This window comes from Mchenga conophoros, linkage group LG10 (assembly GCF_057382185.1).
Source record: "Mchenga conophoros isolate Kocher_MC1m ecotype Shallow Benthic linkage group LG10, M_conophoros_male_GT1.1, whole genome shotgun sequence".
Taxonomy (NCBI): Eukaryota; Metazoa; Chordata; class Actinopteri; order Cichliformes; family Cichlidae; genus Mchenga; species Mchenga conophoros.
This window is the reverse complement of record NC_140535.1, coordinates 5,284,118-5,298,895: the sequence shown is the minus strand read 5'-3', so window position 1 is coordinate 5,298,895 and position 14,778 is coordinate 5,284,118. Positions and strand designations below refer to the sequence as shown.

Genomic DNA, 14,778 nt, shown 5'->3' with positions numbered 1-14,778 from the left:
CTCGGTCAGGCCTCCTCCGGGGTGCGGGGGGCCCTCGGGCCTCCGGCCTCTGGGCCTGCGGCTCGGTTCACTCTGGCACAGCTGGCTGCCGGCAGAGCCGGCGGGCACGCCGGTGCAGCCCCCTCTAGCTTCTGCTCGGTGGCTACTGGGTGACGCCTCGTCTGGGGATCCTCAGCCCTTCCCATGAGGGTGGCACGGATGCCCCTCCGGTGGTCCTCCTTGGGCTCTCGCACTCTGAGGCCTCTGGATGTCTGGGGCCTGGATCTCCTCCATGCCTGCTTCATGCCCTGGGGGACGGGGCTATGGCTCGCTACATCCTCTTGCAGACCATTACATGTGGAAACCATTTGAATACAAGCGAGCTGATCCACACAGGTATGCACACGGGTGTTCACTGCTCGTAGACTTAAATTACACCTTTCTTGGCTGCTACTTCAAAGTACATTGTGCGCTGTCTGTCCTGCATGCTGCACAACAATATTGAATATTTAGTATTTACTGCTGTTTACACTTAGCTAGATTAATGCGATGGTGTTGTGTTTAGTATGTTGCTTTGGTTTTTTTTTTGCTTGTTTTCTATTCTTCTTCTCTCAACAGGTGATCCAGGAGAATTTTTTTTCTCACCCCCTTTCTCACTGTCCCTCTTCCCTTCTGTTTTTCTTTTCCTTCCTCTTTCTTTCTCCCTTTCCTATCCCTCACTCATGTCTGTCCCGTCTGTAACATCTGAAAATAAAATATAATAAATAATAAAAACAAAGGTCGATCAAATGGACCAATACGGCAATGCCACGATGATCCATTTGGCAAAGTAAATCCATTGGGTATCCTTGTTGGTCTTCAGACAACAATTCTGATGGCTAAAGAACCAAATGGGACAGGCAAAAAAAAAGGAGTTCTTCTTTCCCACTGTCACCAACTTATTACTCATTCTTTTTCAGCTATTTACTAATAAGTGACTTTTATGTATATATATATGCCTGTATATATTGTGCTATTCTTAGTTAGTGTATTGTCTGTCTTTGTTAATGTTTGTTTATAATGGAGCACTGTAACAAAAAATAATTTCCCCTAGGGATTAATAAAGTATTCTGATTCTGATAAAGGATTCTCTCATTTTTGGGTTTCTTTCTCTAATGTGGTGTTTATTTTAGAATATAAAGAATCTCTTTCGTGAATATCATTAAGTGGCACTCTATAAATTCAACAAATTCAATTCAACTGAAAAAATAATCAAAATAATCTTTGTAATAAAAATAATAAAAATAAAATAATAAATAATCCTGGAGATGGTAGGACATAAATATAATTTGTATAAACAAAGGCTGGATTTGCCAGGTGATAGTCAGATCTAGCCAATGTTAAGCAGATTAATGGTCATTTAAAAGAAAACCCCACAAACACTGTGGTGCACGTTATTCTGGAGCACCAAGACTCAATATATATCATGCTTATATGATATCAAAGGCCTTGGCAAACCCTGCATGTCTCTTGCTGGATCTTTGCTATCCCTCCCTTTCTTCCCCCATACACTTGGACGCACACTCATGAACCCACTCAGAGCTGAACAAGCCTGAGGCAATGCTAGGTCCATTTGATTGAAATAGCCATATTTCAAGTCAAGTGGGGGGGCATATTAAAATACTACTTGGCAGGCAAAATCTTCTCACACTGAAGAAGCCCTACAGCTCTCCTGCCCAACCCTAGCCCGGCCCCTCCCACTAACAAAAGACTAATAAAAATCTCCCAAGTTTGTGCAAACACACACAAATGAAGCCAGTTTACTGTAAACTATGACACACAAACATATTCTCATTTAAGTGCAAATCCTTCCAACATCAGAGAATGGGGCGTGTTCACCTATGTGTGGTTCAGCAGAAGGTTCTCATCCCAATTCTGAGCATGCTGAATCTCTGGCTGTGCTCACCCACCCAGCAACCTTGAGGTTAATCCACTGCAAAACTCCACTGGCATGTCATGCCATGTGTGTCTGTGTATGTGTGAAAGAGAGCACACGAGTCTCTGTGCCTTTTTATTTCCATCTTCGTGTTTCAGAGCAATTCCTGGTGGGATGCACATGACTACCCAGACCTGGGCAGCGTGCAGACCAAACTATGTGCTGACACTTTAATGCTTTAGGAATTAAACTAACACCGGTGGCTCCCTGGCTCATGAAAGTAATAGGAAGCCATAGCACGGACCAACAGAGGTATTCTTTAAACAGAGAAGCCAGCTGTCCCTGACTTCTGACCTTTCATCTGCAGCTAGAAGTAAGAAAAAAACAATTTCCTGGTGTGGATCAATACAATCACATTATCAAAAAGCTTTAGTTAAGATTTATTTCTACACTGCCATATTGTCCTTACAGGAATTTATGATATACAGTGCTAGATTGTGCCCTCTAGACGGGGTATGGTCAAGGTGAATGGCTGTTCAATGTTCAGTCTATATCAGATCTATCAACTAAATGAAGTTGTGTACTGATTTAGTGGCTCATGGTTTCCAAAAGTGTATGTTTGATGATAAAAAAAAGAAGGCAGTTGATTATCTTGGATTGATAGTAAAGGACTTTTTGTTAACTTGAAACTGGTATACATCGTCTGGGGAGCATATGAAGTTGAATCCTGAAGCCACACAATGGTTTGTTCCCCCCCAAAAAAGAATGCTCCTCTCATGGACATGATGATGAGATGTCTCCTCAAATTACCACAGCTATTTGTGAAATAGTCAAACTATTTGTCAATATTTAATTCAGCTTGAGTGGAATAAAATGGTCAGGCGATGTAGCTAACACGTGATCTGACAGGGTTGTGGGGGGGAAAAAAAGCTTGCAAGAACAATCTCCCAGCACAAACATACACACACATCTTGGAGAGGGTTTAAAGGCCATTTTCTGCTTCAGTTGGAAATGTGCCATGCCTTTAGCAAGCAAGCAAAAGAGGAGATGAAACAGCATTTTGATGAGAGTTGTTTGGCAAAAACAAGATGGGAAAAACAATTCAAGGAAAAAACATTTGGACCACAAGTTACAAAAAGCAAGAGAAAGGAGAGGAGGATATGCAAATATGCACTTAATGTGATATGATGTGCAATTCAATGAATATGTCGACAAATATGAGACTTGGTAAGTAAATGTTTGTATACCACTTATAAGACGTATATGTGTCATGTTACAATTTAATGAATGAAATTATTCCGTTTAAAATGTTCCACATACCAAGGTATGGTGCAGGAATGTGTGTTCATTGATCGCCGAATCGTTTAATCTCCTCTACCCAAACACTTACATTCAGAAAGCATACAAAAGCTTAACCAAGGAGAATTGGCGCATTGGTAATGTATGCATATCATTGCTAAGGAGAACGGAAATGACAATCCTCCTCTCTCCATCTGCCCACCCGCCACCAATACCACCCGAAACGGTTCCCAGAGGGTCCCCCATGACAATACAGAGGTGGTTGTACCTCCTGTGTGTGGTCAGCTAATAAAACAATTGTCTGGCCTTGAAAAGAGGATTACTTTAATCTAGCATCCTGCTGCTCTAGGCACATAACGTTAACCTAGAGCAGCAGAATAAAAGGGTCCCTGAGAGCTATTGAGACGCCCATTGTAAAGCAACTGAAGCTCCCCCATCAACCCATAACCCAAGATGCCCTGAAATGACCCTCAGGTCCAATCAAGGCCACTGTAGTTCATCCATCTGGAAAACCATAAACACTCTTTAACTCGACCTTAAGTGAATTGGGGTGCACAGTCAACTATGAACAATGGATGCCCCTACACAACACTATTAATTATTGACTACTGCGTGGGATGGTGGCAATGAGCCTTATTGTTAGAGCTGAATTCAGCTCTAACAATAAGGCAATTCAAGTGAAACTTTATGAGAAGAATTTAGACTATGGTCAGACCAACAATAGCACCTAACCTTAACATAAAACTTGCATAAACCCTGCAGTCACTGAAAAGGGAAAACCACTCTTTTCTTTTCTTTTTTTTGTAAAGTTTTGGCATCTGCTTAAAAATCCCTTTAAATTATTCACTTAATGTTTACTTGGAAATACACTGACAAAAACCAAAGCAAAATCTAGAGAAGCCGAATCACAACAGTTGTCTCAGCAGTGTTGACTGGACACACAGGTACACACACAGCCCCGTCTCTTTTATGCGTTCATGTTCTTTCACTGTTAGGTCGCCTTTCCTGCCACACAGTCAAAAGCAGAGAGGTGCAAACCAGTCATTGACACATGCAACATAAGCATCTTTCTGTTGGAGACAAGCCGGTGTCTGTGTCAACTAACCCCTTGTCAGCTCTCTCTGTCCACTTAAACAACTTATGGCTGTTGCCCAACTGATGCAGCAGCTCTCCCTATTGAAAACACTCAAATGTGTTCACATAGCTGGAGCAGATGGTCCAAACTTGCATCCTGCCATGTGCCCAGCACACTTTTTAGCCTGTTTGTATGCCATGCCTGATCATAACCCTGCACTAACAGGGAAGGGGTGGCTGTGGTAGGACTGAGGGAGGGAAGAGCAACAGTTTTAATTTTCCGCCCTGTCAACAAACTCCAAAAACAGATGGATCTTGGAGCAGAAATCCCTTTAGCTCTGCTTGAATGACTAAAGCCCCTGTTCACTGACCTTTTCTAACACAAATGCATCCTAAGGAGAAATGAATCTTGTGCAAATACACACCAGTAGAAATCAATAAGCATTCTCCACAGCCGTTTGCCCTCATAGCTACCATTTGCACATAGGTCAAATATGCTTAAGTCCCCCTGAAATGCCTCTTTTACCACAAAGAACTGCTGATCTGTATTATTCTGGCATTGAATAATAAAAAAAGGAAAACTTTTGTGGCTAAATGAAGATGTAAACCAGTAAGGACTGTGACCATGCAGGATCAGAATAACACACCTCACATATCTCACAATGGCATATATCAAACTACGGAAACTTTCCAAAATGAACTAAATTGTGACAAATGGGTAGGAGTAAAGACCAAAGCCACTTTGACAACAGCCAAATACCTGAGTGCTCCTCGTCAGCACCATAGAGTATGTGTCAAGAGTATGGATGGGTACCGGTACCTGACATAAACGGTAGTAACCAGACCGAAAAGCAGCGCACATTTCGTTGCTTTATTTCGGTGCTTTATTTCGGTGCTTTTTTTTTTTTTCCTGAGATGTCATACACTTTGAATTCTAGCCAATCATTTTACCTTTCCAAGGATAGTAGGCGGGCCCAGGTACGTACGTTCTTTTAGAGCAGAGCTACAGATTAAAAATGCCCAAGGCAAAGCGGTCAAAGTCTGGCTGTACTTCACAGCAAAAGATGCAAACTCAGCAGCCTGCAACAAGTGCTTTAAGCTGATACTGTGCAGAGGAGGTAACACCTCGAATCTGATGAAACACCTGGCAACGGGTTTTTTTAAAGCCGAGAAATGCACCGTATTTGATAGCTTGCTGCCTGTTATCAGACGCAACATCACCCAAGAACCCGAAGAGGAGAGTCCTGGCCCCTAGCCCTGCCAGTGTAGCAGAAATGATGACGGATGATGATGGCAACAGCAGCCGTTCTTCTCTGGGTGAGTCGCTTAATGTTGTCCGTGTGTAATTTACGTTGAGTAGGCTAACCACGTTATTAAATTAATGCACGTAAGGTGAACTATTTATACAGTAAAACATGATTGAATTGCGAAAGAATTGAGAGATTGGTCTTAATAAGACCACAGCAGTCCTTAGGATACAAGTGAAGAACATAAACTCCTTATTTATATGGAGACAGGGAGCAATGATAATTTAACATTTAACAGTAGTGATTTGGGACAGAAAGATATTTTCTGCTAAGAAATCATTAGAATCATCATATATATACTTTACCATATTTAACCTAAATTTAGCTCGAGGGGAGCAGTAATGAGAAGCTGTCCAACTACTAGAGCGAGATGACTAATGATTGCTGAATTGACTGACAAATAACAAGGATGACTCTTAAGACTACTTAAGATGGACTATACACCAATTGAAATGAGATTCCCATCTACTGGGATCTATGATCTAATGATTTTAGGGTTTTCAGTCACCAGGATAGGATGGAACATACTGACTGGACTGCATTGTCCAGCGACTAAATAAAGTCAACCAAAACTAAATCTTCAGTTCTGACAGCCGTTTTCTGCTAATACTCTCCACTGACCTTTCCTTTAATTAAGATGTGCTCATAAACGACAACAATCTGTTGTTTAATAATATAATGACATTCCCAATAGCTCTTGGTTCAGTTACAGCAAAGAGTCCTGCAAACTGCTCTATTTTGAGGCTTAATGTCTACTTGGATACTTGTGCCTCTGTTGCTTTAACAAACGCTCTTTTTATCTGCTCTGTTATAATACTCTGATTGCATTTGATTGATTTCTTTCAAAGCAAGCATTGATTGCGTTTGCCTCTCGTGCTCACTGTATGTCATGAAAGATGCCTGGAACTCTCCAGGATGTGCACTGCGTCATGTTGTTTCTGATGAATTGATGGATTTATTTTACGCTATCCCCTCCGTAGCTCTTACCAAACTGCCACTTTCCATGATTCTTGTATTTGTCTTGTTTTTTGCCTTGCCGGGTATTCCATGGTTGCATCTCATTATTGCTGTCATTATAGTTGTTGTTCTGCTTTCTCTCTAGCTGTGTTTTATCATGATTCCCCCTACAGACACTCAGACTGACATTAGCAGCACATTAAAAAACACATAATCTTTATTAATTTCAATGAGGCTTCTCCATTGGTGCAGTAGGAGTGCTGCTGCAGGGGGCTCAGGCTCAAAAGAGCAGAGCAGTCTGGGTAGGTTTACCCTAGCTCTACTTCTGCCCTGTGCAGAGCAATATCAGGCAATGCAAAACAATGGCCTTTCAACTACATACAAACAATAATTACAGGAATACATTTAGCATGTAACCTGAAACCGAGTAAATGATTGGTGCTTTATCACCCTTTCAATCTTTGTGTCTACTAAGCTACCAACTTCCAGATTTGCTTTTCTTTCTATTCTGTGCCCTGGAGCAATACATTCACACCACACACCCCTTGTGTAATTCTGCCAGAGGGCTATTGTTGGCCTCAATGAGCTCAAACAGGAGGTCATTATGCATCCTGTAAGACTGCCAACAATGAATTATATTCTTAACCAAATCACATGACTAATACATATATGCAGACTAGGGGTGCAAAAGTACATGTGTTCATTCCAAATTGTTCACTGTGATGTTTGGTTTCCTCCCTGTTAGCCAAACTCCTAGAAGCCTATTTACTTTGGCAGCCCTACAACAAAGCAAAATTGTTGTCCATTGGCCCTAACATTTTTCACATTTTTCAGGCAAAAATGGCAAACATTATCTAGTTTCAGTTCCACATTGGTGATTTCTTCTTCTGGTTCTTTGTGTGACTGTTGATAACATAAAATAATGCACACATGCACTCTAGGCAGTAAATTTTCTTGGATATGTGTAACAGGCACAATCTGATGTTGTTCCTAGACCATCATAATAATGTTTATAAAGGATCAACAGTGCAACTGAACAGTTACGTTGTCGGAGCATTCAGTTAGCATTAGCCAAGAAGTTAGCTAATGCATTTTTAAACTATCACTAGCAAACCAACATGACTAAAATTAATTTGGGTAACATCACTATGATGATGCAGGAACAACACCAACACATGGGTGCATGTAGTGAGTGGGTGCCATGTTTAGTCAGTTGAACCTTCAAAGCTAGGTCTTCACAGACAGAGAAAACAACCCTTCAGTTGTGCTGATGGCTCAAATGGTTAATTTTAGTTCATCTTGAATATCTTAAAGAACAAATGCAACATATTCATGCTACCAACTAGCACTGTGATTTAGCAGAGGACCTTGTGTATAAGGCAGTGCAGTGCCTACGATCAGTAGCGCAGAAACACAATGGGGCGTGATTGGACACAACAGTTGGAGCACGGGACCTTTATTGTTGTCTGCATCCCCCATGGCCTCTGTGTTACACTGTTGTTGAAGAGGGGGAGGAGGCTACATCACCTGTTGTCAATGCCCCCCAACCCCCAGTCTAACCCCTCACCCTTTGGCTTTTGTCTCTCGGAACACACACGCGCACACACACTCAATGGTCTAATTAATTCATGGTTATCCTCTAGAGAAGTGTTTGGCTAGTGGGTCTAGCTCAACGACCAGCAGACGGTGGGATCATACAGAGGGGGTTAAGCTGACGGCTTCACTCCGGCCATCTGATCCCCCCTTTCTAAGATCAGAATAACCACCAGCTCTGTGCTCCGCAAGGCCGAGACCTACAATCCCATTAGTGAAGCATGAATACACCTCTGAGGTCACACAAATACACACACACACGCAAACACAAAGAGGATGGGTCTGTTATCTCTGAGCAACTGAGAGTTCTGCTGCTGCAGAGTTTAGTAGGAGTGGTGATGGTAGTGTCACTCTGTTAGTGCGGTGAATAAAAACAAACACAAACCTTTCCATGGTAAGTATGTAGGTATAGTAAAGGATATTGACCCTGAAGTCCTCATGGAGACTCATCCACTGAAAATCATATTTTTCATATCAGGCAGCTGGTGGAGAACATTACCATGCTGCTGTGGATGCAAGCAAAAATGCTGGGAGGTCTGAATGTGAGACTCAGCAAGCAAATTCTTTGCTAATGAGAGGACTGCTTACTAATGCTATGAGCAACCAATTATGGAGAAGTTACAAGCATCACACTTATTTAACTGCTGAAGATTTCCAGCTCAATTTTAGATATCAGCACATGTCAATAACCTCTCTTTGAAAGACATCTAAGACATAATGATATGATAACATCAGCTGATTCAAATAGAGTAACAGCTTTAAAAGGCTAACTGAAAAATCTGAAAGGTTATTAACAGTGTAAAAGAAGCTTAAGTCTATTAGTAATGCAGCCTCCACACACAGGCATTTGAGTATTCTTTGGTCGATGTGGCAAGAAAATGACGAGAGCTGAATGGGGGATAAGATACAATTTCAGAAATCATTGACTATTATGTGACAAGAAAGTGACTTTTTTGTCAGCATTTATAGTTGGACTGCAAACAGATGTCCAATGGAACAGGAGATCTTGGCCCAGACATCTGCTGATATACTGGAAGGCCTGAAACATTGGCTGTTACTCAAAGATACTGAGTCATCAGCTGATAGTCAGTAGGTTTCCAAATTATGCTAGCTTCCACCAGCCTTGTTTCATCTTTAATCACTTGAAGATTATGTTGTTATGTTATGTTTTTATACCTTCTTTAAGTGGAAAGCACACTAAAATGTGATTCAGCAACAACAGCAGCTTTATTTAAATGTCCATTTTCATTCTGGTGTTAACAGCACTGACCTCAGCCTCTGTTTACACTTGCCTGGCTGCGGTATGAGTGCGGGTCAATGGCCACTTAGCCATACATATACAGAGTGCATAAATCCACGGATCAGCACGGCTGTACTACACTGTTTGTGACACAGCCTCAACAGAACTCCTATCACGTCCCATATGGCTTCAAACCACCGGGGTTACCAGCAGAGATGCAGATCAGTTCTAGGACGGCACAGGCAGCGTGGAGAGTGAATGCTCTTTTAAGAAAGCCACACCACTTTTCTGTCCTGCACTCCTAACTTCCCAAAACCCACCAAAACCCTTTCTCATTTCCAGATTCATAAACCTTGAAATCCATTTTTCTGCACAGGGGTCACAGTGATCAAAGCCAGTATGACAGGTGTGTGTACACACACACTGCGGTTTTTCTGTGTGCGTGTGTGTGTGAGAGAGAGAGAGAGAGAGAGAGAGCTGGAAAAGGAAAGCAGCATCCAGCTGGTAACAGTGCAGTTCAGCTGTTTCTCCCACACTGACACTACTGTAGAGGATTACACAGGGTGAGAAAGTTGGCCTGGACTATAGGTACAAAGACTTACACATGTTTACACACACACACACACATGAAATTCACAAAAAAGAACGAGGAAGACAATTTTATCATGTCTCCACCTGTTCACTCCCTAAAATTCTCAAGACAGCTGCATCTGTGAAGGTTAACCTCAAAATGACCTTAGATCAAAGGGTGTGAGTTGGTTTGGGGGGCAATAAAAGTCTCAGAGTTTACTACAGTCAGCTTTATTTGAAGTTCCTTTGACTCCGCCCCAAGCACGTTGGAAAAAGCGCCATTTCCCCTTGCCGGTTGGTGTGAATATTCATGAGCAATAAAGCCAGGCAGAGTAGCAGGCATAATAAAAATGTCAGAGTTGTAAAGCACTCAAAGTAAAAAGCCGCCAAGAGCTCGGGCAAGTCACTCTGAATATCAAATCTCCGCCCAGGGGTCTCTGGCCCGTTAGGACTATTGTGCTGACTAGCTTCCAACAGACGTGCCATACAAGTTTGTATGGCACATTTTCAGAATCGAAGGATCCTTTTTAGCTTGCAAAATCGGATAGGATTGGGGTGAAAAACACAATTTGGGCGGATATACTAGAGATGGAGGATGTGCTCTTAAAGCAGGGCAGTGCTACACACAGGCTGGGACTACTGCTAAATAACAGCTACACAAACAGCACAAAGTGAAAGAAATTGTGCAGTAATTCTGTTGGTATGACTACTCCCTTTTGTTCCAGCATTTTTTTAAAAGCTCTCAAATGTATTATGTAGCAACACATCATCTGATGCAAAATATTTTTTTAAATGTAGAATTACTTTCAGCTGCTAGCAACATCACCTGTGAGGTTTAGCTACATCTGCTGATACTTCAAAAGACTAACAGTTCTTGGATCCAGCATCCATTCATCAAATGTGTCATTAATAAATGCAAACTAAGTCGGCAACTAAGTAGAACCATCCTTAATGAGGTATTGAGTGTGTAATTAGCATGGAATAAATGCTTGCAAAAGAACAATGGTCTGTTTACTGCTGTGAAAAAATGATTAAACACAATTGTACCTGCAAAAAACTTGTGAAAAGAAAAGAAAGGAAGAAAGTTATTTAACTTCTTCTGAATAACTATGTTTATTAAGGGTTCATAAATTCAACTAAAACTTCCTAATTTTAGCTCTCATCATCATTTGTAAAATTCCATTCCAAAACCTTGGAGTGATGCTGACCCATAAAATTTTTTCTAAGGCACACATAGATATCTTTTTATTTGGAATACTACTCTTTGTATTCACACAACTTCACTAATAAGACATATGTGGTGATTTTTTTTTGCCTTGTACTTTATATTGTAATTGGGTTTATTTTAACCCAAAGGCTTTCTCCCCCCCTAAACCTAACCAAGCAGTTTTTTTAATAGTCTATAGCGCTGGGAAATTCTGCCAGTTTATCCATACTGCAGCACACTGGCTGTCATCACCCTGCCTGCTTCTCAGCTTACAGCAGATGGTCCGTGAGGGGTTAAACCTCCTGAACCTTCCACCCTTCCCGCTGTGTTGGCTTTCACCTCAGTACCAAATATACACACCAATACACAATGCAGCTCTCTCTCAGTTTGCCCTCAGTGCTTCCAAGTCACCGGCTGGGGAGCAAAGTGACACCATGCCACCAAGTGCCATCTTGCGCCTTTTTGGTGCCATGCTGAGCCCCCCAGGCAGCTCCAGGCAGGCTTATGTGCCTCTGGCCTCATCTCAGGCCCCATTGGTGCTGTGCAGAGGGGCCTGGAAGGAGCTGGCACTGGCCTGGCTTTGGCTTTGGCAACTGTTTGTTCTATACAACCTCCGTCTCTGTCTCTCTCTGGGGGCGATACTCCAAAAGTGTGTCTGTGTGCTGGCATGAAGACACAAGTAAAAATACATCGGTTTTCCCTCTACCAACATGGATTAGGGATGCTAATCTGTGAAAGCAACCGCTGTGTGCCAAGTTATGTCCATGTACATGTGTGTGTCTGCAGGCAGCTGTGCACAATGTCACCTCATGACACCACAGTATTAATGGAGGAAGCTGGATATACAGAAACAGGACTGATCAGCTAGTGGCACTGCAGGCTGAAATCACACTGGTGTTATAGATAAACCCTTGTGACCCTCCACCACCTCACAGAGACTGAGTGTTAGATTTTGTTGATGTGGGCCTACAAAGAAGATTAAACTCTCTGGTAACCTTTAACAGCTGTCAGATATATGGTAAGGGTGCTGGAAAACATAAAAACATTTGGTTAAGCGCTATGCTAATGTGATGAATGAAGAAAAGCAGGAGGAGCATCTTTGCATGTCTTAAGAAGAGCTTAAAACTAGCACAGCACGAAGAAAGAGTTGAGGAAAACACTGGGGATTATTCATGTGGAGCGAGAAATGTAAGGCCTCTGTCGCTGATTCATTCCTTTCCACTTTTTGAAAAGTGAAAAGTGATTCACAACACCTCCACCTACTCTACCTGTCCAGGTTTCCACATACAGCTTACACTTCAAAAAACACCCCGCAGCTGATGTTGATACTGAAACAGAGCGAGACCAAAGTGAAAGGTAATTCTTCACGCTACTTGAGGAACGCTTTAGTCGGGGTGACGGACACACTCTGCAGATCCCAGCTGCTTATGGAGGATGTAGAATGATTCATGGGCCGTTCTTCTGTTGAGGTGAACGGGGGGAATTCAGTCTTATTATTAACTTTGTGGGGAGAGCATTTCAAGAAAATATGAGACCTGGCTGCAAAGTGTTGCACAAGAAGCTAGGGCTTTGCTAGTTTTTAGTGGGGATCAGGGTTTGTTTGACCATATTCAGCTGCTTTCCGTTAGTGCAACAAGAGATGGTTATAGTTTTAAAGGGAGGTCGATACTAGGAGAAGCCTGAGTGAGGGGGATTAGAGGAAATGTGAATCTGCAACAGCTGCTGGAGGCAGGTTTGTCTAAATGAGCAGATTAAGAAAGATATCAGAGTAGAGCCTGGCTATCACTGTCACAACAATGATTCTGCTCATTATAGATGTCATCTGACAAGTCATATTATATGTCTACACAGAGAGAGCAATTAACTAGTCCCCAACTATGTTTGTATTATAAACTGACAGGATTTCTTGAAATTACCTGCTGGCGCTGTCAAAATAAACTTTTACTTTATAATGATTTTCTAAAACTAAAGGAAATAAGAGACTCTAGCAGCAAAGATTTAATTGGCTCTGCCCAATCTCACTGCTAACAGGAAGCATGGTTATGGGGAAAAAAATCAAGAGGTGTTTGTTGGAAACCCATCTGACAGGAGAATGTTGTATTTTAAGGATCGAACATCTGCTAGTGAGAAGCTGCCAACTAACAGTGGCCTTTGGTCCCCTCCCTGCGAGACAGTTTTTCAGCTTTCCTGTCCAGTGGCGACAACTGTTATCTCTGTTGTCGGAGCTAGCTGTCATCTATCTACATTAACAGGCCTGGTCACAGAGGCCTGGGCAGTGGAGGCTGGAGAGAAGGGTGAGTGGGCCATTTGTGGCGGGGTGGGCTCCGGGTAAAGCTGCCAGGAGATCTGACACCAAGGTCAGGGGTGGTGTCTTAAGTTAACTCAGCCAAGTGAAAGCGATGATAAGAGAGCAGAGTGTTTTGAAGTTTACTCGGCACACCTCTGCTTTTAAAACGCAGCTAATATTATTTTTCGTTGAGTTTTATCTGTGATTTAGTTCATTACTGAAATTACATGATATTTGACACTTGTTATGTGGACTGCTTTTCTCAATATACACCATATTCTTTTGTTTCTTGTTGCCTCTGCTGCTTAGTATTTTGCCGAACCAGCAAAGCCCCTCTGCTGTGGAACCAGCTCCCAGTTTGGATTCAAGAGAGAGAGGGCATTCCCTACTTTTAAGTTAGACTTTAAAGGGCTGGAACCTGTGATGCTATAGGCTCAGGCAGCTGGGTGACTTCTCATGAGGCACTCTTTTTTTCTGTCTTCCCTCACCTCCCAGCCAACAGATCACAACAGATGGTTGCCTCTCCCTGAGCCTGGTTTTGTCTGTTAATGCCGAGTTTGTCCTCCCCACCATCGCCCAGTGCTGCTCATAAGGAACCATCCTTTTTCTCGTGCTATAGGCTTTTTAATTTATAATACAAGCATAAAACACTGAGATCACGGTTGCTGTGAACCCACGCTAAAACACACACACACTCACACAAGCTCCACAACTGAGCCTTATAGCAAAAACATCAAAGACACTTACTTGCCACTTCCAGCGATGCATTGCGACTGACTGCTTCACCCAAGTAGTTGCGTGCCACACACACATACACACCCTCATCAGGTTTGCTTCGCCTTCCATGTACAATTCGCAGAAAGAAGAGGGAGCCGCTGGGTAATAGCATCCTGTGGGACCGAGGGTCCTCTCGATCAGTCTCGACCCGCTCTCCGTCTTTGTACCATTCCACCATCGGGGTCGGACGCCCCTCAGCCTTACAGTTGAGGGTAGCTGGCTCCCCCTTGGACACAATTAAATCAGAGGGGTGCTCTACAATCCGAGGGGCGGCATCCTCTAATCTGGGTCGGGATCCTGGTGGGAAAAAGACACCACAGAGGAGAGACGAGTTAAAGACTACATTTGTGGTGTATGTTTTATTGTGATACAGCCAATGTCATTTGACATATCACGTCATGAGGAACACAGCATCTGCTTAGTCATTAATGCCAAATTATACAAAAACCTCATTTTAAGGCACTGAACTGAGTATAAGCCAAAGTTTGTACGATGGGAATACCGTAAAACTACATTGCTCACAGACTACGGATGTGAAGAACATGGTTACAAAAGCATACCAGTGGAAAGAAT

The 14,778-nt window shown here is 42.5% G+C and overlaps 1 protein-coding gene across 6 annotated transcripts in view; it reads right to left on the bottom strand.

Annotated features, from left to right (window-relative positions):
* The window catches only part of robo3 (roundabout, axon guidance receptor, homolog 3 (Drosophila)), a 164,103-nt gene that overhangs the window by 62,487 nt on the left and 86,838 nt on the right, over nt 1-14,778 (bottom strand). For all 6 annotated transcript variants that reach the window (XM_085288289.1, XM_085288285.1, XM_085288286.1 and 3 more), the window contains exon 2: nt 14,176-14,502. In XM_085288289.1, the coding sequence (XP_085144415.1) occupies nt 14,176-14,502 (327 nt within the window). The remainder of the gene's footprint in view (nt 1-14,175; nt 14,503-14,778) is intronic.